A 26,107-nucleotide genomic window follows, 5' to 3' on the forward strand; every position below is an offset into this window, starting at 1 on the left:
CTTCAGTTCCTTCGAAAATCTCGGCATTCAATTCATCATCTGTTGCTTTGTTAGACTGGGTCATCTAATACGGGATTGTTGGCTTTCGTCGTCTATGTTACCAGAAATGTATGAAACCTAGGAAACCTAGGAATGACAAAAGATTATTTAAGCACATATTTCCTAGGAGATGTATTATATTACCTAGGAATTGTATACAACTGACTTAACAACGCGAGGAAATGTGTTTAATTAATATTATGTATATAAAAATCTTGAAAAAATTGATTTTTATTAATTTTGTATTACTTTATTTTTAAATGAAAGATCTTATTTATTTTTACAAGGCAAGCTGGGGATTGTCACTTATAATAAGATAATATTTTATTTTTGAAGCAAAATCATTTTTGAATCCTTGTCCAGTCCCAGTTAATTGCATATTCGCAACTGTGTGTATGGAAATTTCGGTACTATGTACTTTTATGGTATTCAGAATATCCCTCGGGCGCAAACTAAATTCAGATCTCATCACGTCCCCGGTCGACTTCTGGTACGGAAACCCTTACACAAGTTCCTAAGGACAAAGAAGGAAACTTCTTGTCCCTTGTTTTTAACATTTTTCCTGGCTGTTGTTGCAGGTTTTGCTTTGCAGAATGACGATTTTTTTTAAACTACTAAATTTTTTGAACACATCAGACGAAGCAGTTTGGACCCTTGTAAACGGTGATTTTTTAAGAGCTTGAGAACTTTAAAAAAAAAAAAAACGCATAAAATTTGCAAAATCTCATCGATTCTTTATTTGAAACGTTAGATTGGTCCATGACATTTACTTTTTGAAGATAATTTCATTTAAATGTTGACCGCGGCTGCGTCTTAGGTGGTCCATTCGGAAAGTCCAATTTTGGGTAACTTTTTCGAGCCTATTTCGAATAGCCCGAATTTCTTCGGAAATGTTGTCTTCCAAAGCTGGAATAGTTGCTGGCTTATTTGTGTAGACTTTAGACTTGACGTAGCCCCACAATAAATAGTCTAAAGGCGTCAAATCGCATGATCTTGGTGGCCAACTTAACGGTCCATTCCTTGAGATGAATTGTTCTCCGAAGTTTTCCCTCAAAATGGCCATAGAATCGCGAGGTGTGTGGCATGTAGCGCCATCTTGTTGAAACCACATGTCAACCAAGTTCAGTTCTTCCATTTTTGGCAACAAAAAGTTTGTTAGCATTGAACGATAGCGATCGCCATACACCGTAACGTTGCGTCCAACAGCATCTTTGAAAAAATACGGTCCAATGATTCCACCAGCGTACAAACCACACCAAACAGTGCATTTTTCGGGATGCATGGGCAATTCTTGAACGGCTTCTGGTTGCTCTTCACTCCAAATGCGGCAATTTTGCTTATTTACGTAGCCATTCAACCAGAAATGAGCCTCATCGCTGAACAAAATTTGTCGATAAAAAAGCGGATTTTCTGCCAACTTTTCTAGGGCCCATTCACTGAAAATTCGAGCGTTGCTCGTTAGTAAGTCTATTTATGATGAAATGTCAAAGCATACTGAGCATCTTTCTCTTTGACACCATGTCTGAAATCCCGCGTGATCTGTCAAATACTAATGCATTAAAATCCTAACCTCAAAAAAATCACCCTTTACTTTCGTTGCCTCTTTTGCTGACTGAAGGTACTGTACTGGTGTCACATTGATCTAAATTATTACAGACTGCGATTGGTTCTATCATATTTACATCAAGTTTAGCCGTTGATGCCTTGGGATCTTCTTCACTATTCTGTTGAAGGTTTTCAATGGTTTTCTCTAAATCTTCTTCAGTTTGATATCATGTGGTAACTGCAGGCCTACCTTAATTTTACATGCAAACAGGGCTTCATAAGCACTTTGCTTGATGCCAACATGAAAAGCCCTGTTTCTCATGAGTTTGTACAAACATTATACCCTCGCTCCAATGTGACTTATTATTGTCTTGCAAGTGGTAAGTATATTTTCGATTTCCTGATTCGCCTTTTCACACTTTCCTGGCTTTGCGTATGTTTTAAAATGTTCGATTACTTCGTTGGAAACCTTTGTAGCACCCAGTAGAGTAAATATGTCTAATATTATATACACGACATTAAGTAGCTAAGCTTCTTGGATTTATATACAAGTCCTATTGCTGCTTAGGATATGTATAGAATTCCTATGCAATGTGTATAGAAAAAATGAATTCACACTATTCCTTACGATTTTTGGCACTGTATAATTTCCTAGGAATTATATATAACGACGGATTACATACACCTCCGATAACATCTATATTGAAAAGATCATCCTGCCTGACAGCGGAATTCGGTCTGTCGTTGCCGTTTTTCAGTCGTCAGAAATGGTTCTATCATATCCTCAGAATTGACTGCGCTGCTACTTTCATGTTTTTACTTTCGTCTTTGCAGCCTTTGGTTCAATGTTTATGGTCTTGTCCTCCTTCTGTTCTGAGCTGGTCTAATTAAATAACTACAAACCGACATTATTTCTAGAAAAAATTGTATTTGTACAAAATAAATTCATATAGAAAAGCAGCTTTAACGATTTGTAAATTAAAAATAAGCACCACTAAAATTAAACTTGGTTATCATTATCTTGGTACTATTATTTTATAAAAAAAAAATTATACAACAATCAAAGGTAAATTATGTTCAAAGTAGCAAATAGAACAACTATCACGTTTATTGACACATGTATTGACATAAAATAAACTTTTCTTAAATTTATGCGTATTATTTTTATTTTTCTTACGGTGAAAAAGTTACGTGAAGAAGAAAAAAATCCTAAATGAACTAAAGAGTTATAAACACCATCAACATTAATGTCACAAAGTTAATTCAACAAATTTTTTGCATAGAAAGATAATTAGATTGTCATTTCTTTGCAATGCAAAATAGCTTTTGATACCAGTCCGTAATCAAATCATAACAAAAGAAAAACAATAATTTCTATCATCATTGAGTAAAAACTAGTTGACAAATATTTATGTGTCTTAGCTAAAAGATAAAAAAAAGGTAAACGAATAACATAAATAATAAGAACAAACATGGTTATACTACAATTTTTAATGTAGTCAACTTTTCACTTTTGTTTTTAAATATAAAGTTACATTTAAATAGACTCTTAAAAGGCTTATGTTATCATTTTTTTTTTAATTTTTAATATGTAAACATTAAAATTAATATTTAATAGTTCAAAGTTCCAGATTGTATTTGATCTATATTTAAAACAAATTTTATTAAATATAGTTTTTTCGATTCTATTTTTTAGATAAAGTTCTTACTTAAAAAATGTGTAAGTTAAAAAAAAGAAAACCTTAATTAACAATGCAAATCATAAACAAGTATGATCGGATATGTTTAGACTTTTAATATACAATAATATTTGAAGATTAATAAATTAAGAAATTAAATACCTATCAATGGACGTTAAATTTCAACTTAATTTTAATTAATTCAAAACCACAACCTTCTAATTTTTATAAATTACGGAAATAAAACATAAATTGAAATAAAAAAGAACCAGAGAGTTCAAAAAAATATATAAAAATTATAATTACAAATATAAATTAATTAAATGGGCATTGTATGAATTTAGTAGTTTCTGAAAAAGATCTAAACTTTACACTGACCAATAAACCATGTTAAAGAGGCAGATAACTGTTTACTTATTTCATCTATTTGAGTTGTTTTGTTATATAGATAAACATGTATACATGGACTTAACAGGTGATGGGATGACTGAACAGCTCTAAACCATACCATTTTGTTAAAGCTGTGTTTAAGAGACTTTAAAAAAAATACTTACTATCAAATGTAACATGACATCGATGGAATTTAGTTTAATGTCAGAAACTATATAATATTTTTAAATTTGGCATACTTCAAACTATTTTTTAAAGATAATAACATCAATTTATTCAGAACGGACTTCAAACAAATTTAGTTGCAGGGTTTAGACCCCAATCGTCTCACGAAGTAATAAAGCCATCAATTTTAACTGAATTTTTATTAATAAGTAGTGGTGTCATTTAAAATCGGAAAAAACTTTGAAAAAGTTGAACTGAACACAAAAAAAAAATTCTAAATATTCTTTAATCGTTTTATTATAATAACCGCAAACTCTAGGAGATTTTTGATACTTTTAATGTATAAGACATAATTTGAACATTAGGAAATGGTGAGAGGGTTTGAAAATAGGTATCGGTGCACATTGTTTTTGAATTCCTATATATAATTATATTGACGGGGAAGGGCTAAATGTGCTAAAGGGCTCCACACTCATGTAGTACGGCTTATAATCTCTATACTTGATAGTAAGTATAAAGTTGGGCTCAAGAGTATACTAAAGGCGCAAATATTATAGTTAAATTGCTTGAAGGGAGAAGTGCAACTGGCAATTTTTTTAAAGCATGATCCGTAAAAATGAGAGTAAGAAAGGGTGAGACAAGGAACTTAACGACGGACGATGTTCAACCGAAGTAAATGATTCAACGATGATATCATCACCAATCAATTTGAATGTTCTACTGTTCAATACTTTCCAGGAGATTTAAGTAAGTTGCAGGAGCACCAGTCCGGAGAGGGGGGTTAAACTAAAGCTTTAGATGTATATAAGTCTTGTAAGCTTAAGACGTATGAATATAAGTCTTGTATATAACAGCCAGATAAAAGGCGGAGAAAAACTTCTTTAATCGCCACGCAAACATCTATTGACATTTTTGGTGACATCGCGAATGTGATCCTTTTACTAGATGGAATTGGAATTACACATACCCGGAATTTGAATGTTTTTAGTCTCCTCGTGGATAGTGACTAAGGTGGTAAATTATTGAGTTTTTGACGTATTGAATTCTACTCGATTTTTGATTATTCATTTTGCAATGCTGTCTAAACCAGAATTAGTTCATTGTATTCAAAGATCAACATCCAAATATAAGGGCTGTGAATCTAAAAAAGAAAATGAAAAGCTGAGGCTATCATCGTTAGCGTAGCAGGTAAGTGGATTTGAATGTTCCAATAGGAGATAATTAATAAAAATGAGAAAAAGTTTCAAAAACAGAACAGAGTCCTGGTGCACACCAGCATTTATTTCGTGTTTCACGAGTGCGAAAATATGTTCCATACAATTATTTACGCTCTCAAGTATAGGTCATAACATTCTCTGGCAGTGTTAAATTGTTGGTGAACTAAAAAAGGGAGTGTCGTTGACAATGAGCATAGGACCCGAGGTAGAATTCCTCACGTTCTTTTCGAATGACTAAAAATTGCAGTATTTTTTGATTGATTTTTGGTCATTCATAAATTTTGACAGTAGAATGTGGGCGTTACAATCCTTTCTGGCTTGCTTGAACTTTTTCCGAATTTCCTCTATAACCTTAATAACCTCTTTGCAGTTCAAATTAAACCATACCCTTTTTTTGGGGCTGATACTTTGAACCCTATTTGACTTTAAATTCTATTGAGGATGAAAGTGTAATCATATCTATATTGGAGTTAACGTCACTATCGAGGAAGTTTAGTGACCAGTTAAAGATCCTAAAATAATTATTGAGACCGTCTCAGTTGGCTTTTAGTATTACCAAACGATTCTCTTAGGAGCTCGTTCTTTAACTAAAGTGTTTTCGTACGAGAAATTTGCAGTTAAAATACAATGGTCAGATGTGCCTAGATTAGATAAGACACTTAGAATACTTATCATGGTTGAAGGAAAGAATCAAGTCAAGGGTGTTTTCTGCTTGACCTTCCACGTCTAATATTGGAGGGGCTCATTGCCAAACTGAGTGAGATGGTTAAACTCATTCCTTCACGTGGAGTCTGACTCAAATGTAGAAGCGAAGATGAATAGTGTACATTGAAATCATGTGGTCAAATTGAAAAAAAAGTCAAATTAAGAAAAAAGCTTAACGTTTTATCGAAACCGTTGTCCAATTAATTTTATCTATAAAATCAATCATATCCATCATAACCTTTAAAAAAGATCTTGGTGTGATTTTTGACAAAAAATTTGACTTTCTAAATCATATAGATTTTTTAGTTGCTAGGTTTCATATTGCGTAACTCAAAGGGGTTTTCCAATCCACACAACTTAAAGTGTTAATACTTTGCGTTTATAAGGTCTTATCTTAAATACTGCAGTGTAATCTGGAATCCTTTATATTTTCTTCATTCTTTTAGAATGGAAAAGATCATTACGAGAGTTGTTGTAAAAATACTTCAATGGGACATAAGTCTTCCTACCTATGAAACGAGATGTAAATTAATTTGTATTTTGCTTCTTAACATTCGTAGAAATTTTACAGAGGTTATGTTCATTCGTGACATATAGGCAGATCATATTGATTGTTCACAAATTTTAGCTCTAATTGGGATTAATATTCCTGTGAGATTGCTTCGAAAACCAATCGAATGCAATGTTCCATATCATAGAACTGTTTAAGAGAAACAAACACTGTTTGCGACATGACTGATTTAAATGTTAGTAGACATTTATTTAAATCAAATCTATTGCTAATTCTAAATAACTTTGCTGGTTAATAATAAATATAAAATAATTGTATCTTTTAAAAAACATAGTTGTTCTTATTTTGAAAAAATGTAATTTATATTTTTTTTAAAAAGGATACAACTAATTTTTGTAACCTTATTGAAACTAATCCAAAAAACAATTACTATCAATTTTGTTCAATATATCATAACTGATAACTTTGGGTCTTGCATCCGATTGATTTTTATACAGTGATTTTATTACAATAACTCTTTTCATATCTTTTATTTACTGATGGTTTGAGTATCTAATTATCTAAATATTTTGTGATAAGATAAATCACCTTTTTTTAATTACTTTAAAGCAGTCTTAAAACAAGTGATATTTTGTTAACGTTCTAAAACTAAACTTTAACTTTATAACGGATCAAATTTCTGGTTTCTTTCTTTCTTATTTAAAAAACGTTGATATTTAGAAATTAATCATTTGAATAAAAACACAAAAAAACATAAAAACGTTACTACATATTAATTGGAAGAAAAGTATTAAATACAATTAACGACCTAGTTTGTTGAAATAGAAATACAATTAAAAACAAACAAATGATGCAAAATGCATGCAAATAATAAACACAAAACTGGAAAACAAATAACAAAAACAAACCAACTTTGTATCTTCTTTTCATTGCTACCCTATTATAATAAACAAAAGAGCAAGTTCTTAAGATCACTCGTAATTTGTATCTTAGGCATACGAAACCAGATTAATATAATAAGGGGTGTTTTTTTCCATAATAGAAATTCATAAAATATACAAATGATTTCCTAGACAAAAAATTGTTATCTCAATTTTTATTTGATACAAAAAAAAAACAAATCAAAATCAATGAAAATATGTTTAAATTTTTAAGTTTATTCTAGCAATTAAGACAAAAAAACACACACTTTCAAAATTAAGATCTTTTCCTTATTCTGTTCTTTTTTAAGAATAAATTGACAACTGATTGACCAGATTTCAAGGACAAATACACACATTCCCCGATCTACCTGTTTTTTTTTAAATTTACTTCCATTTTGTCCAAATTTCAATTCTTATATCGGAGAATTGTTGTTGTATTTATTTTTGTGTTTTATCAGCATTAGCAGTTAGCACCATCATCAAAGCTTAAAAACTTAAAAGAAGCGCAACTCTATAAGTCTTTAATCCAATCATATATCGTCGAATGAACTCCATAAAATTCATCGCTTGGCCTACCACCAACCAATTCTCTTTTTATTTTCTTAACTAAATTCATCGCTCTCCGTCTTTGCACTCTTTAACTTTAACTTAGACTAAGTTTCAACAAAATATCTTATTTTAATCAAAAGCTGGTTTCAAATCCAAATGTTGAGATATTAACTTCAAGTCCGTACGAGCGCAAGACGATCGAGTGTGTGTATTGGTGATATTCGCGTTATGAAAATACAGCCACTCATCGCAGTCTTGGAAAATAGTATTTAGCCTTAAGTTTGGCTTAAAGCATAAGAGGGTTAATTTTTGCTGTGAGCTTACTGCTGCTGCTGCTGTACGTATGTAGCTGTGACTGTGTGGATTGATTTACGTTGTTTTAGTTGTATCTCTTACTTCTTTGAAAATTGCTTGACATTTTTATTTTTATCTTAGGATTGTCGAGAAGTTTTTGAATCAGTTAAGCATAAACTCTCAGTCGGTTCGGTTAAGATTGTCAATTTAGGCTTTGCCAACTCGTAACGGTCAAGATACAAAATAAGAAGAAAAAAATAAAATAAATAGAAGGATACTATTTTAATAGCGTACTTAACACGAGTATTTTTTTGTTTTGTCGATAAATTCTATTTAACAGTTAAATTTTTAAATGAAACGATTATTTAGCTAACGGAAAAATAATTTGAATTCTTAAATTTGAATTTTGATTTTGTTTTGCAAAAATTAACAACGAAACACAACCATGACTGAAACATAGCCTGAAAAAATAAAATTATTTAATATTTTGTGCGTTTGTTTTGAGAGCTTTTTAAGTGTTCTTTTGTTGTGTTAGTGTTAAAAAATTATCAAATAAGTTTAAATTTATATTAAAACAAAAATCCTAAATCCTGCATCAAAATGGAAAATATTACATCAAATTTTGATTATGCTGCTGAAATTGTCAAAGTTGCATTTGAAGAATTAAACACACATCATTTATCTGGAAATTATTCAGGATTGATACCGAGATATTATTGGCTGGTCGAAGAAGAATATGGAGGTATGTTTTTAGATTTATGCATTTTTCTTTAATTTTTGTTAATAGGAAACTAATGTGAAACGAAAGAGCTGAGCAACAAACCTTATTTTTAAGAGTTTTAATAAGAGTGATTTGAATATGGAATTTAATTTGTTCTTAAGGATTTTTTTTGTATCCTAAGGACTTGCACATATTTAAAAAAAAATTCTAAGAGACATAATATTCATGTATGCCAAGATTAAATTTTTCGAAATCATTTTCCATTTTTCGCCTGTGATTGATTCAGTATATTCTTTTATTGCTTCTTCAAACATATTTAAATATTTACAAAAGATTATGTCACATTTGAATGCACATTTTGTAAATGAACAGTTAGTCTGTTAATATTGAAATGGAATATATTGTTGAACGTTGATAAATACCATAACGAAAACAAGTTTATATTTTATATTCAACTTAAAATGGGTGCATAATATAAAAATAAAAGTAAATTAAATTAACAATTTTTAAAAGTTTAGTGATTCAAGATTAAATGCATCGCAACTCGATGTCATTTCGTTCGTCAACTTTATTCAAAATTTGTGTTTTAAAAACAACATTTTATAGTTTGAAAGTATTTATAGATACCCTATGCATACATAATATACACATGCATTTTGTGTGCAACCATGTGTGCATTATGTTTTAGATAATGGTTTTAAATTGTAGCACCAAGAAAAAAATTATATAAAGAGGAACATTTTAATAGAGTAAATAATATAATTTCCTCTCAATTTTAAGACATTTAAACAAATGAAAGGATGCGGTATCCTTTTAGTTCTACTTTGTCAAATGATTAAGTTTAGTTAAATATAAAAAATTGATGCCTTAAATTTGTTTGATTTTTGAAAACACTTTAAATTACTATTTTTATGTGTAGAAAATAGTTGAAAAGTTGAAATAAAAAAACAAATAAAGTAAATAAACTCAAAAACAGAAAAACTAAAAATAGCTTTTCTAAACATACAAAATCTTAATGATTTAATATTTCAATTTTGATTGATGTGATCTTTTATACATAAAATAATAAAAAGAAATCAATGAAGAATGTACGTTGAAATTTGAATTGTTTGTGGTGTCATTAAAACAAACATTAAGTGTTAAGTAAATTTCACTTTCTCGTTTTCTTTTCCCAAATATTTTCTTTGGGGACTTTGTCCTTTCAACTGTAGTCAATATTGTTGATATTTTAAATTAAATTAGTAAATCAGATGTATTTTATTTAAGATTACCGATTAACAAAATATCCAACATTTATTAAGTCGGTTTAAAATGTCCAGGGAATTTTAATACAACCCTTATGATACAGTTGTGTGCAATATAATTAAATTATTTATTGAATGTTTCAAATATATTTGCTATCACATTTGAATTATTGTATATTACAATTTAAAAGTTTAAAAGATAAAAATTCAATACACAATAAATGATTTACGAATACATAATTGGGAGACTTTAAAATCTTATTGTAATGTCGATCCTGACAGGAATTAAAACTTAACTCTGATTTCTCTGACTTCCTGCAGAAAGAGATAATTTTAGTTTTTCTGTTTATATACAAAGTTTTTATTCAGTTTCTATTTCCCGTATTATTTTTTGATTCAATAGCCCAGCAAAATTGTTGTTAATTATTATATTTTTATGGGCCGTCATAGGTCACAAAAATAGCCATTTCTGTAAATACTCCTTTTTCTAGTGTTGAAAACTTTACCGAAATTGACAAACATACTATTTCTGAAAATTTATTTATACGATAAACAGTTTAATTTTCAATACCACCAATTTTCAAACGATAAAATACAAAAAATAATTCTTTCGTTATGTTTACAAAACATAACAAATTTTAAATATAGATTCATTGAATAAAAAATTAAAAAAAAAAACTAAATAATATTTTATATTTTATTTTTTAACAATTAGATTAGATGCATTTTTATTGTATTCATTAAGTCATTGAAATACCTCAAAGAACAATATTTTGCTTTTATCATTGGTTCCGTGTTTCATCTTTTCTTGACTCAAGCAATTTCTGATTTAAAAAATTCTGATGTTTATATTATTTTAAGAAAAGTTATACAAACATCACTCTTTTAAGATAATGTTTTTTTCTTTAAGAAACTTAAGGAATTTGACTGATACTACTATAGATAAATTTATACTATATATCTATATATATTATAATTTTTAATAGTTAAAATAATAAATTTAACTATTTTTTAAATGTTTTATATTATTGTGCATCAATAGTTTGAAACCACACATTATTTGCGGGCTTTTGACCTTAAAACATAACAAATAAAAACATTATCTAACTGTCATCGTGATGAAAAAATTATTGAATATCAATTAAGTTCATTCACACCTTTATCACAAAACCTTTAACTTAATCTAAATACCATCTTCAATAACTTTGTTTTTTTTTTTTACTTGCTAAAAGCAATTATTCATTTTTGGCCTTTTAGCTTCTTTTCTGTAGGCAAACTATAATAATGCTCCAAGGTATCATCTCAAAAAATATAATTATTATTAAAAGTGATTATTATCATTATTTTTTTTTTGGTTTTAAACATTTTTAAAGCATCTTTCGCTCAAATGTTTAAATACTCAAAAACTGCGTGATAAAATGTATGCATAACTTGCCATGACCTCTTCCTATGATATGATAAACTATTATACACAAAAAGGTTTTGTATATCTATCTCTAGAGACCATCAAAAAACTTTAACCATACAAACATTTAATATTCGTTGACATAATGCTAGAATTATAAAATTGAATATGTACCTAAACATCATAAATAGCATTATATGAAAAAAATATGTATAAAATAGTAACTTACGAGAGTAATTGAGGGAATGAACTTGTCAGCAATTATTGACATTGAGAAGGTCATTATGGGTTAGTGTGTTTTATTTTTACAGTGCTGTCGTTTTGCCCATACCTAATAAATTTATGGAATGTGATGGAAGTTTTCGGAAGACCTAAAAATTTAACCTACATAATTCTGAAACTATTTCTTTGGACGAATTTATTTCTTTACATTTATTAAAAGTGATATAATTTAGAAACTCAAATCAATTGAAAAATTTGTAAATAATAATTAAATTAAAGAAAATTATTTCAAAAATAAAGGCAAACAAAATCAAATACAATTAAACAAAATGTAATGAAAGTAAAATAAATTTAAATAAAATAAAATAAATAAATAAGAAATAAAACAAATTAGATTAAATTAAATTAAAGTTTAATCAATTAAAATAATATAAAATGAAATGATATGAAATGATTTTTTATAAATTAAAATAGAGTAAAGTACAGCAAATTTAAAACAAAAATGAAATTAAATAAAAATGAAATGCAATCAATTTAAAAATAATTACGAAAAAGAAAATTCACCAAAAAATTATGTCATTGTTGTCGTTAATGGTTTTTAATGCGTATTTGTAAAATCTAAAGAATAAGAATTATGTTACTTTCTTGTGCAACAAAATTTTATAAATACAACTAATTTTATAATGTTTATTTTTGTTGTATGTCACTCACCTTTAACTAAGGTCGACAGCCCTGAACCGCAAAATACCATCCATCTCTGAAGATGTATGATGGCTTTAGCTATTTTTAATAATGCCGGTGTTTTTCTTATAGTTTTTGTTTTTTCTTTTCAAGTTCATTATTAAATTGGTGATTAGTTTTGTCGCAAAAGTATTTTGTTTTCTTTTTTTATTAATATTTAATTGTTTTAATTTAGTACGCAGAAGTATAATTATTATTGTTTAAACCGAAATAATGATAGTATCGTTTCTTTGATTTTATTGTTCTCAAGGTAGAAAAAGGAAAACAACTTTTTGGGGAATTCATAATTACCCCGGTTTCAAGTTTGTTTGTTTGTTTTGTTCTTTTTGCATATTTAAATATTGCTTGTTTTATGAGAAAAAGAAGATAATTCTTTGTTTTAATGTTTCAAAAGTTTTGATTTTACTTGTTTCTGGCAATCTTTTTGTTTTCGTTTTATTAGAAGATAAAAACAAATAGCCACATAATTAAATCCTGGTTCGGATATAAAGCTAAGGGGCTAGAAAATAATTAAAACATATCAAACCTTTGATTTCATTTCTAAGACTTTCTTAGATGTTCTAGATTAAATAAGGGATACAAAATAAACTAGCCTGATTCGGGCAGTCGGCAATGCCACACCAATAACTTTTTTATTTATTAAAGTTTGAATTGTAAATTTTGTAAACTTTATTATTGAAAAAATAAAAAGAGATCTAATGTAATCTAATCTATCCTGATCAAAAACTTTTCCATATTGGGAATCAAATCATACTTTTCCAGAAGTTTTTGATGGCTGTAGTTTAAATCAGATATTAAAATCAATTTTTTACATCAGGTCTTTAAGGTATAGCCTCTTAACTAAACTAAACTAAAAATAAAACTTATATTACGCTGTTTAGGGCTATGTTAACTTAGGAAGAATTTTTTTGCAGTAAAATTCGTAGATTTTCTAAATCCACATTTCCTATCTTAAATATCTCGTTCAAATGTTTTCAGTTCGTTGTTTACATTACAAAAAATCCTCATTAATTGTTCGTCAGGTGAAGACGTATGCTAAATGCTTCTTAAAAGCTTAAACGCTAAACCCTGTTATTTTTATAAGGAATTTGTCACATCAAGTTTTTGAAATATGTACATACGTTAAAAATATATAAAAATTGGTATTGAAAATGGAAATTTTTCAATCTGAGAATGTAGCTTAGATCGGAATCGGAAAATTAACTTTAAGACATTTTTTCGAAAACCAGGAAACTTTATGAAAAGAGTCAAATAAAGATCACAACTATGAAAGTTTTCGGTAAATACGAAAATAATGTAAGAAATATCTATCATCACCTAATTTTTTTTTGGCACAGTTAAAGACTTATGTATATTTCAAAAACCTGACCCGATACAAAAATTGTAAGGTAGGACTATATATGAGGACAACACAACCCTTCGGAAAAGTATTCTTAGTTTTTGATCCAGATAAATTTCTTGACTTTGTTGACCATCAAAGTTGGCCTAAAAAATACTTTTTTCTGGTTTCATATGAAATTTAGCAAAATATGTAATTTTAAAGAATCAATTTTGTATTTTTAATTTCTTAGTAAAAGACAATAGAATAGTAAGAATGGAAACTAAGTCAAAACCGTTTCGTCATTTGTTTTAAAATTAAATATCTTGAAAACGAGTACAAAAGTTAAAATATTTGTTTATTTAAAATTCTCAGAACTACTATTCTAATTTTTAAAGAAATCTTAGGTTAGAAATTAAGAGAAAATCAAATTTTTTAGAAAATTTGATACTTTAACAAAGTTGTAGTCTCTGAACTCAGTTCATTGATAACTAAGAATACGATCAAGCTCTTACTCATTTCTTTATCAAGTTCGCAAGCGTTTGAACTCTGTTATAAATTTGAATATGAGAAAGAACTTCGATTTAGTAGGACTTAAAATTTGGGGGTCTAGGATATTAGAACTCGGTACAGTAATGTTTTTGTACTTCTTCCAAAGGCCTAATTTTTAGATTCACTAAATTTCAGACCACAAGGACATCTTTAGTGAAATAATAAAATATTTTTAGAAAATATATAAACTTAGACGGTTTGTCAAACGTCATAGAATTTACAGCATTTTAATATCTAAATTAATGTTTCGAGTTTTTAAGAAACTCTGGAAAAATGAAAACGAAATCAATGACTTTTGATTATTCAAGTAAAGATGTTTAGTGCTACACGAATATGTGTAAATTCAAAACAGAAGATTTTAAGACAAACATTAATCTTAAAGGAAATGAATTAAAACACAATTTTGACTTCGAAAAAAGTGGAAACATTAACACTTAATCCTAAAATAATTGCCTGTTCCAACAAAAACTAATACATGTTTTTAATTTTTTTCGTAAAATGTCACAATTTTGAGTTGGAACTAGCTACAGGGTGCTACTAAAACAGCAAAAAACAGGTTACAACCTTAAATTCCTAGAACTCAAAAATTATCTCAAACCGATTTCTACATGATCAGAAGTGAAGAAATATTTTTAAATTGAAGTTATCAAGACAAACCGAAAATTACCAGATCGAGTTTTGAATTTATCTTAGAACTTCACCGTAAAAGAAAAAAATAATAGCAATAGATTTAATTTAGTTAAAATTTTATTTAGATTCTAAAGACAAATATTTTGATTTTCATTTATTTATTTATTAAATTAATTTCCACAAGTAAATATGAATCCAACTAGAAATCAACAATGAAAAAACTGCTTAAAACACAGAAGCACAGAATCAATCTTATATCTTTAGTTAATTAAGTGAATGAACCTAACAAAAAACACTATAGTAAAAAAATTCAAATAAATAATTAATTGTGTTAATAATAAATAAATATTGGTTTTCACAAATAATACCAATTTAATGATTCTCTGATTTTATCATTCAATTTGCAATCGTGATAAATTACATTTCCAGATTCTTGTGTTTTTTTCCCTCTCTCTCATTTTATTTTTATAAAATCACTTCGACAGTATCGCTGTAACAATAATATGTAATTATATTTGCAGGTATATTTCCATTTAAATTAAATGGAAAATTATATGCATTTGATCAAATGATGTTCGTTTTAACACTTCTTGTGATTGTAATAGCTAGAAAATAACATCCAGCTTGTTAAAGTATTTTTTTTTTGTTGAGATGAAAGATAAAATATACAGAGAGTTATTGGAATTGTTTGATAATTCAAAAGGGAGTTACTAAAAGCTTAATCTAGGACTCCCATAAAAAACAAAAATAATGTTTTTGATAGGAAAGAATTAGTTTAATAATAAAAGTAATTATTTATTGAGACAAAATTAATATTTATATTCTTTTTCAATTTGATTTTTTTCTTAGATCCAAGAGCGAAAAGGTTTCCCTTAATGGATAATCCCCTGCCTACCTTCGGTCTAGTCGGAATTTACCTGTCATGGGTTTTATATTTTGGTCCAATGTTCATGAGAGATAGAAAACCATTCCAACTGCGACAAACATTGATTGTGTATAACGCATTTCAGGTTCTATTGAGTGGTTACATGTTCTATGAGGTAAGTCTAATAAATAAATATAATATAATAATTAACTGTAGTGATTAATTTGAATTTTATGCATCAAATTACATAAACGAGTATTTATTTGTTTATAAAATGCTTTAAAAAAAACGTGTGCTTTTTTTGTTGAGTTGATAAGAAGTAATTTATGATGTTCATGTATCATTTCCTTCGTATCATTTATTATTAACTAACTCAAACGAAATACGAGCGTTTTAACTTTTTTTAGTTGAAAATATTAAGATTAACATTTTAATTCAAGTTTTTTTCTACTATCGTCAATTATAATTATGAAGAAATTTAAGAAAACTAAACTGAGAATTAAAATAAAGTTTTATAAAGTTTTGAAATAAAATTATTTTTTTTTTAAATAAAATATTAAAGAAAGATAATTTTCTAGAATGACATTTTTTATATATTAATTTTTGTACTTTTTAGCATCTTATGGCTGGATGGTTGAACTTGTACAATCTTAAATGCCAACCCGTCGATTATTCAGATGGACCAATGTCAAAACGGGTAAGCACATTACTTTACTATAGCTAAAAACTTATCTTTGTCAAAATTTTGACATTTCTCGACGTTTTAAAATTACTAGAATCTAAAAATATGGTTTTTAGAGAGATGAAGTTCTCGACATCAGGTTACATTTTTGTAAAACTCCAATCGACAGTCTTGTGTACAGATATTAAAGTTCCATAAAAAGCATAGATAAGGTCATTCAAGTTATGGAAGCTGAGTTTAATTTGACACCCCAAACTCGACTCTGTTTGAACTGTAATAACATTATTTAAATCCTTCCCATTTGCGAAAATGGATCACTTAGCAATCGAAAAATGAATTTAAATTCAATACAAGTTGTCATAACACTGGGCGAGAAAGTACCTACGTTTTTTTGCAACAAATAAAAAACATTTTTTTTTAAAAGATTAATGTGTCCTAATTTCAAATCTCACCTTTTTATTTTTCGATACCATCAGGCTTTTAAAATATGTGCGCTTAAAAAACTAAAGACAGTTAAAAAAAACGATGTTTTAAAGGCTTTGTTTAAAGTTAAAATATCTCTTAACGATGAGTTTTATGATGATTTTGAAAAGTTCAAATCTTTCTCTAAATAAAAAAAAAATTTAATCATTTAAGTATCTTAACAAGTTTTTGGAAATTCTTTTTAGTTATTAGTGTTTAATTGACTCTATATAAAGTTTTGACTTTGAATTTAATACTTAAATTGTTTTGCAAAATACGTTTTGGATCTATTTTTTAATGCTTATTTTGAATTTAAACTTTAATTTTAAATATGTCCTCAAGTTTTAAAAATACCTGTTTTCAACATTATTTTCATATTTTTTTAAATATTTCGAGAACTTAGTATAATCGAATTGTTTAGACAAGAGCTTCGCTACAAGAACAAAACTCACTTTTAAACAGTTTTGCCTTTTCCTGTTAAACACCGTTTGATCATAAATGGTTGAGTGTGTCTTGCAGATTTAATGTAAATATTTCAACTGAATATTAAAGAAAGGGATTATACCTATAGATTAAGAAACCTCACAGATTGTGTTAAAAAGACCTACTTCATGAATTTACATAGCTTCAAAAAGCTTTTTTTCATGAAATCTCAAAAGATCTAACGTAATACACTAATTTTGAAGTCGGTTTTCAATTAAAACCATCAAAGCCTATTGTAAAAGTGTAATTTTTCAGTACTGGAAGAAAACCTTGTCAACCAATCTCCGAACTCTAAAATGGTTAAAAACTAACATTACTTAAATTACCACCCGAAATGTGCAAGAAAGTTGCTTAAAATGTTCCTTAAATATTTACATGTGAGTTTTATTAACTTTCCATAGGTAGTTATTGTAATGGGTTAATTTTGTTGAATTAAAACTTTTGAAATTTTTTAGACGTTTTAAGGTCCCTAGAGTCGAAATAAAAGATTTTTAGAAAGATGCAGAAAGGGCTCTCAAGAAAATTGCGTCGGTGTTTTTTTACCATAGCAGTTTAAAAAAAGGTGCAAAGTCTGGTTAACCCTAAATATCTCACGAATCAATGACGCTAGAATTAAATTATATATTGTAACGTGATACCAAACCAAAATATTTTTGGAAAAAAATCCAATCACCGGCTTTTTTTAAAAATCAAAAACACTGATTTCATCTCCAAAACAATTTTGTGCAATGAAAAGTAATGTTATTAAAATCAGGTAAAATTTTGAGAAAAATCAAATCGACAATTTTTTTATAAAAAATAAAAACCTAAAACTAAAAAAACTGAAAAAGAAAATGAAGGACCAACATTTTAACCAAAAAATTTATAACCATAAACAAATGGTCACTTTAAAGTGACGTTATGTCGGCTAAATTTAATACTTTTGCTAGTAATTTGTATTAATATTGGTCTTTTCCTAAAAGAGTACATGGTTTCAAAAAACTGAACTGACGGCAACTCAAGATGCTTTGAACCTTGAAGAAAATCTTAGACGGGTGACGAATTATTATTTTTTGTTAACTTAGTTTTGCTTTAATATAACCTTTGATTATATTTATCAATTTGCAATCTTCATTCAAGGACCGGAAGAAAATTCAAAACAAAAAAAGTCATAATTAGATGTGATTAAAAAGTATTTTAATATTTGCAAAAAAAATAAACAAAAATAAAGAATCAACAAAACGAATTTCACTTAAAAAAAAATGACGACTTTGGCACCTAATTTGATAGCTTTGAGCCATCACATGAATTAAAAGACATAATTAAATGAATCATGTTCTACAATATTTTGTTTTGTTTTACTTATAACTACAAAAAATAATTACTTCTAATACATTAAATCACATGTCAATGACACATGAGACGTCAACACCATTTACCTCGTATACAATTTTAATTTAACTACAAAAACAATAAAATTATTACTTTCTGCATGACAAGAATATTTCCTGTATTTACTTTTTTCCTGCCATTTTTTGAATGAACACTTTTAATTTCCAAAACACAACTTTTTTTAAATACATTTTTTAATTATTCCCTAAGATTTGATCATAAACATTTGGGGATTTTTGTAACTGGTGCTATTTGAACATAAGCTTTGGGAATTTGAATGACTCCGATACAATAACTTAGAATTTTTTCAAACTAATTAGACTTTGGTATAAATTATTTATCATACCGTCATACGACTGTTTTGGGTAAAGTTGATTAAAGATTACTATAAGACAAAATGGGTGACGATATATCTAGAAAATTTACGGTAATTGGGGTTTTTACACTTCACTTAAAGTTTACTTTTAAGGTTTTAGCAGAAACTGTAGATATAACGGTTTATGTTTATGTTACTTCCAAATTTTTGGTTACCTAGAAAATCTCAAGATATTCTAAAAACATAGATTTTTGACAAACAAAACAAAACTTTTTTAAAAGATGAAGATGATGGTAATCTTAATTCTAATATGGCATTTTAAATGCTTTAAATAATATAAATGTGAATAAATGTGTGGATTATAGATTTGGAAAACCATCAAAAATTGAATTTAGGTAGCCCGAAAAAAGATTTAAGAAAGGTTTTTTTAATCTTAAAAATATATTTCAAAAACTTTTCATGATTCATTAATTTTGGAGTCATATTTAAATTAAGGCTATCAAAAACCACTGGAAATTTGTGTCGGGAAGGAAATGTCGCCAATCAGTATAAGCAAAAAAGAATTTCAGAACTTCTTAAAAGCATATTTTTTGAAACAACCTCTTTTAATAAATAAATAAATAAAATTCCACATTCCATATTTTGAAGACGCACTCAATATGCTCACTAGATCACTTCGGACTTAGTATTAATCCTCAAAAAACAGACCTCGTCATTTTTACACGGAAATACAAGATCCTAGTAATTGTACCTCCTTCAATAAAAGGTGTACCACTAATTTTAACCAATGAAGCCAAATATTTTGGTCTGATATTGGACCAAATTTAAGTTGGAAATCTAATATTCAGGAAACAGTTAAAAAACCTTTTCTTTTGCCAGAAAGCTATAGGAAGCAAATGGGGTTTTCAACCTCTCATAACCTATTGGCTATACACATCGGTCATCCGACCAATACTTATGTACGGGCTTGCAGTATGGTGGACTGCACTGGAGGAAGTGACATACTACGGCAAACTCAGCAGAGTCCAACGCACTGCATGTCTCTGCATAAGCGGGGCATTGAGAACCACTCCCTAAGCAGCGTTAGACACTTTCCTCCATCTGACACTCCTCGACATTCTCAGCAAATAAGTGGCAGCTAGTACAGCTATAAGACTTAACGCCCCATCTCAATGAACCAACAACAATGTGGGGCCTACTTTGAACCTAAAGCGCTCTAAAGACTTGTTATAATGTTATCTCAAAGCAGACTTCATATTAGTTCCCTAATAGGTGCTTTACGGGACACTGCCTTATAGGCAGAACAGCAATAAGAATTGGTGTAGCCTCAAATGACTTCTGCAGGAGCTGTATGGACGAAAAAGAAGAGGAAACAATCTCTCAACTCCTCTGCACTTGCCCTGCTCTTTCACTAAGACGCAAACTTCGCTCTATATGGTTCGACTAGTAAGAAGTAATTCTCTGGATTCATGTGGTATCACAATGGACCTTATCTTTTGGCCTAAGTGTGTGGATTCTGAATCTGCAGCCACTTGAACCTAACCTAACCTATCAATGTTTTTGGGTCCCATACAATTACCTACACAGTTGAAGATCTTTCGAAAGCATTGCAGTATTAATGTCTTTGAAGATTTGTTATTATGTATATGTATACTACTAAAAAAAGCTAGGCCCTAAAGAAATGGCTATGAGTTTGTGAAACTAAAGTACTTTTAAAATCAGCAGTAGCCAGTGGGTTGTCAAGTTCATTTTACAAGTTACAACTTTGTCTGCGTGTTTTTGAATGATTCATCATGACACGATGATAATAACGTAGCTCTACCCTACACAAACCATAATTGTCAAAGTCAAAACTAAACCTAAAAGACGTCTTTAAGCAGACTTCACTTATTAGATTTTGTTCGATAAGCAAATATAACAATCTATGACAATATCAACAATGACCAACAACAACAAAAATGCACAAAATAACGAAAATACTGCGATCATCACACTTCGTCAAGTGACCGTGGTGTGGTCCATTAAACTTCATCATCGACAAATAAAATCTAATCCCCGCTTCGACACTATGTACCTATCTGAAGTGTGTTTAGTCCATGGTCATAAATTTACTTATAGAGGAAACAAATAAGCTATAAATATTGTGTATATACGAAAGCTTATAGCACTTTAAGTTTAGGTTTTTCCACAGAAAACTATATTTAAAGGTTAAAGAACGTCCTATGTACCTCTAAAAACAAAAAAAAATTGTTATATTTGCCAAAGACAAACATTAAAAATTTTAACTTTTTAACAAAAGCAGGTTCAATTTCTGCGGCTGAAAAACCATTCAGTTCATGGTCAAAGTTTAAACTTGAAATTAAAAACAAAAGTACGCTCGTGCTTGATATACCTCTGCCTTACCTATGCCTGCTGAACAGCAACACAAATAACAACAACAATACATAAAATTAGTGCACTAATTGATTAACACGAAATTGTATATGAATTATAATCAAAAAACCAATAGTTACTCCATCGATCTTGCAATCCAGTGCAGGCAACAGAAAGAGTGGCAGACAGTTGATGGAATATAAAGTTAGATTTGATTAATTTTAACATTTTATTGCTTCCTTCGTTGATTTTTATGTTAGCTATTTTTTAGTATGTTGATTTTATTTTGGTTAAATATAGAAACAAATAGAAACCAAGCCACCACTCACCACATGAAACGCATCAGTGCATTTGAATATTTTGATTTTTGTTTCTCTTTTTCTTTGCTAGTTTTTCTAGAAGATACTCGTAATACGCGCTTTTGATTAAGAAAAAAATTACAAAAAAAAACTATATGACAACACTTGTTTTAACAAGGTAGCAGGGTTGCCAGATATAACATATTAATGCTACTTGTTACACATTATAAATTTTGAAGAAACTCTAAACGAACGATATCGATTGAACGATTCTAGTTCTAGAAATCTTTATTTAATTTATCTTTATTTCACTTTGTCAAAGTGCAATAAGACCAACTGATGAAAATTGGAATCATTTTATTTTTTAGAAGTGCAATAATTACATTTTTGTAAAGTTTGTCTTATTTTACGGCATTTTTTTCAGAACCTAAGAATTAACGTTAGAAAACAAAATCAAAATATAAGGAATATAATTTTGTTCTTAGGGGCCAGTTATAGCTTTCATTAAAATCGGTCCTAAAAAATGTTTGAATCGATATTTAGTAGAAATGAAAATTATGTATTATGATTGATCGGAAATCACATTAAGAATTTTTTTAAGAATACAAAATGTAATTGCGCATTTATATTTTTCTTAAAATGTATTTTTATATTTTCCGGACGGAAAATCATTTTCCTGAATTTAAATGTTTAAATATTTCGCAAATTAGTGAAATAATTCTTTACTATTTACCTTAAAACGTTATCAACAGTACCCATGTTTTGTTGGAAAATCTATCCATAGTATAGTAGGATCTTACACGAATAACTAAAACAATATCCACAGAATGAATAACACCGATAAAAGTTAGAGTAGAATCTTACTATGCATGGGTTTTTGACATTTATACGAGCCTCGAATGGATCTTATGTGATGTTATTCTCAAATGTTGGTACGATTGATATTGCATTTGTATCTCGATGGCTGTGTTCGTTGAGTAGTTGTGCATTTGGAATCATGTGTGTTTTCCATTGGGGAAAAAATCGATCTATTACTGTTGATATTATTTAGTTTTGTTAGTGAAAATGGACTAACTGGGCTTATTTCGCAAGAGAAAAGAAATGCATAACGCATTATCTGTAAATCCAACTACTCCACACAGGTTTTTCTTTACAAATTTTGACTCGACTGCGATCCCCGTACGTGATCGAGGCAAATCAAGGTCATTTCAACTCGGTTCGGAATATAAAGAATTGAGGTGAGCTCCAAGGTCGCTTCAACACCACATGTTAATGTAGCAGTCTACGAACAAACCCTCTCCTTAAATCAATAGTTAAATGATTTTTTTTATAGAATCTCAATTTTCCGATGCTTTCTTAACATTTCTTCTTAAAAATTGTCCATTTTATTAGTTTTTTTGCTAAGTTAATTTAACTTTTGATTGTCACAAAACTTTCCTCTATTTATGTTTTTTATTACTATTATTCTGACAGATCTTCTTTCAGTTGTACCAATTTTGGCAATTGTTGGCAATTTCTCACTGTACTATATATGGAATACAAAAAACACGCACTTAGTGAAAATTCGTGAACAAAAATCAAAGCAAACAAACCTTAATCTGGGAAACGGACCTATTAATTTCGGAAAATCAGAAAAATTTGAACCCGATTTCAAAATTAATGTATCACTTCATATTTTTGAGTTATTACTTTTTAAAATTTGGTAAAAAAATTATTAAAGGCTTTTGAGGCTATCTAAATATATGAATTTTCTTTTTCCAATAAAATCCGTGATTATTTTCAAAATCTATAAAATATTTACACATTATATTATAATATTCGAAAAATCTAGGATTTTACCTGTCTTACAAAAATATGAAAGAAACGCTTAACCATTTATGGCAAAACGATTTTCAATAGAAAAAAGAAAAAAGAATAAATTTTAGCAAATAGTTAAAATTAAAGCTAAAATTTGAAATCAGCTCTGAAAATTAACACGAATTAAGCCAAAAATGGACATTTAGTTTTAAAAGGTGTTTAAAAGCTTGTTTACTTTAGAAACGCTTGGTGAAACTAAAATATCCCATTTTAAAGTTTAAAATCCTGTTAAATGTATAAAAGTTGTTTATGAAATTGGACATAACTAAACTTTCTTTTTTACTACACCCACTTGACACTTGGTTCTAATTAATAACAGACAAGCTAGCTTAGGGGTGTTCTATGTTGTGCTACATTAAAAGTTTATACATTTGAGCAGAGATGCATAAAAACTTTTGTACAACTCGGAAATCATAAGTTATTCTCAAAAAACTGATTTGTTTCGCTTTCACTTTAATTTTAATGTTGATGTGTTTTTATTTTTTGATCAAATTTAAAGTTTGTAATACTTTAAAAAAAAATTAGTTTCTGTAAAATTTGAAATTATAAAGTTTTTGGAAAAACTATCGAAATTGAACTTACATTGCACTACCAAATTTTAAACCCGGAAATATCTTTAACAAAATTATAACTTAATTAATTTCTTTCCTATTTTAATATTAATAACTCAATTAATTAAACATAAAAACAAAAAATTAGAATATTACATAATTTTTAAATGCAAAACATATTCTTAAATTTCTTCCGAAGTTAGACAATGCTAAACAATATTGTGTTGGTGGCAAAGTTTTAACGATTTTTTATATTCAGAATATTACAAAATTTATAATATTTGCCTATTCCAAGGTTTTCAATTTATTTTTAAACAAAAATAATACACACTTTGCTTATGAAAAATTAACAGCATTATACTCAACAAAAAAAAAAACATTCTTCAGCGAGCGTAATCAAGGATTTTTATTGTGAAATCAATTTTCTTCCATTAACGCAAACTTAATCGACTTTTAGGGGGGGCAAACAATATTCGCTTTATTACTGTTTTCAAGCCTAACGTAAAAACTGAAACATTTGACACTTTTTGAAAGTTGAAAATTGATGCAATAAAATTAGCTCTGAAGATATTCTTAAACTCATTACAACTTATTAAGCTTCGAATGCTGTTATTGTTAATTAACAATGGATAGCAATCTAGCTATTGATTGGTTTCCCTGATTTTACTAATACCTTTTAGTAACCTTACAAGAATGGGTCACCTTACAAGAATGTGGCAACTAGAAGTTTATGTTTCTATGTATGTTCTTCCTTACTTATTTTACAATCAAAAATTATGAAAGTAGTAAGAAATCAGTGAAAAAAGTAGTTGGTTTTTAGGCACTATATCTTATGTATAGGAACAAGCCAAAACGATTGTAGACTCTTTCTCAATACCCTAAAAGATTCCTAATAATGACGAACAGAAAAATTTATAGAAACTAGATAAATATTGATATTTTGAGGTAAAAACACTTGCCGTTCAATATTAAAAAAAAAACTTGTAAATTTCTTTTTATTTTTGCCATTTGGTAACATTGTTCAATTGAATGGTCTTGTGGGTAATAAGCACCAGACCTTCTATTTCCTATGACTTATTATTTTATTATTATTATTAAAGAATCGATTTGATTGCGTGCTAAAAATAGTTTTGCAATAATAAGTTGTATTAAATTCTATTATTAACATTTTTTAATATTTTATTTTACAGATGCTGAATTTGTGCTACATTTACTATCTATCAAAACTGACTGAATTTGCGGACACAATATTCTTTGTGTTAAGAAAAAAGACATCACAAATAACTTGGCTGCATGTGTACCATCATTCGTTAACTCCACTAGAAACATGGGTTTTGGTTAAATTCATTGCAGGTAATATAATCTTTTTATGATATAAAATAATAAAAAAAAACTCACCTTGAAGTGCTCACATATTGGTCATCATGTAAGAAAGATTTAAAAAAAACTCTTTTACTCAGGTATTATTGTTCCTTTAAAATAAAAAAATTCGTGCTCAAAAATGTCAAATTATCACAAATAATTTTTAAATCAACAGCTCAATTTTTGCTGTGAAAAATAAAGTCAAACTTTTTGAATCAATTGTAGATATTAAAAATATACATTATCTTAAAGATTTGGTAAACTTTATGAAAAGTTTTATTTTGAAAAACCCATTTTTTGACAGCTGTCACTTGAAAAGCTGTCATCTTTTGACATAAATATGACAAGTAAAAATTAAGATATTCTACAAATGGGGAGATACATGCTCCATAAAAATAATAAAATTGTTTATATTCACGACAAAAATGGAGATAACTGGAACCCCAGTTGGAAGATTTACAAGACTTTTATCTTTTATGCCAAGTTAAAGATGAAGTTTATCTCAATGATCTATATTCGATTTAAGAACTTAAAAATAGAATTCGTGAAGTTATCAAGGATGTTCGGCTGAATATGGATTTGGTACCACAATCTTAACCATTTGACTGACATTGTGTGGCATTGTTAAGGGAATGA

General features: G+C 28.4%; 1 protein-coding gene across 1 annotated transcript in view; it reads left to right on the forward strand.

Moving 5' to 3' along the window:
* Positions 1 to 8,171: 8,171 nt before the first annotated feature.
* Positions 8,172 to 26,107, forward strand: part of LOC129939061 (elongation of very long chain fatty acids protein 7) — a 39,956-nt gene continuing 22,020 nt past the window's right edge. Inside the window, exons 1-4 of the mRNA XM_056046927.1 lie at positions 8,172 to 8,759; positions 15,700 to 15,890; positions 16,332 to 16,412; positions 25,300 to 25,462. Of these exons, the coding sequence (XP_055902902.1) occupies positions 8,618 to 8,759; positions 15,700 to 15,890; positions 16,332 to 16,412; positions 25,300 to 25,462 (577 nt within the window). The 5' untranslated portion in view covers positions 8,172 to 8,617. The remainder of the gene's footprint in view (positions 8,760 to 15,699; positions 15,891 to 16,331; positions 16,413 to 25,299; positions 25,463 to 26,107) is intronic.

Source organism: Eupeodes corollae, chromosome 1 (genome assembly GCF_945859685.1).
Source record: "Eupeodes corollae chromosome 1, idEupCoro1.1, whole genome shotgun sequence".
Lineage (NCBI taxonomy): Eukaryota > Metazoa > Arthropoda > Insecta > Diptera > Syrphidae > Eupeodes > Eupeodes corollae.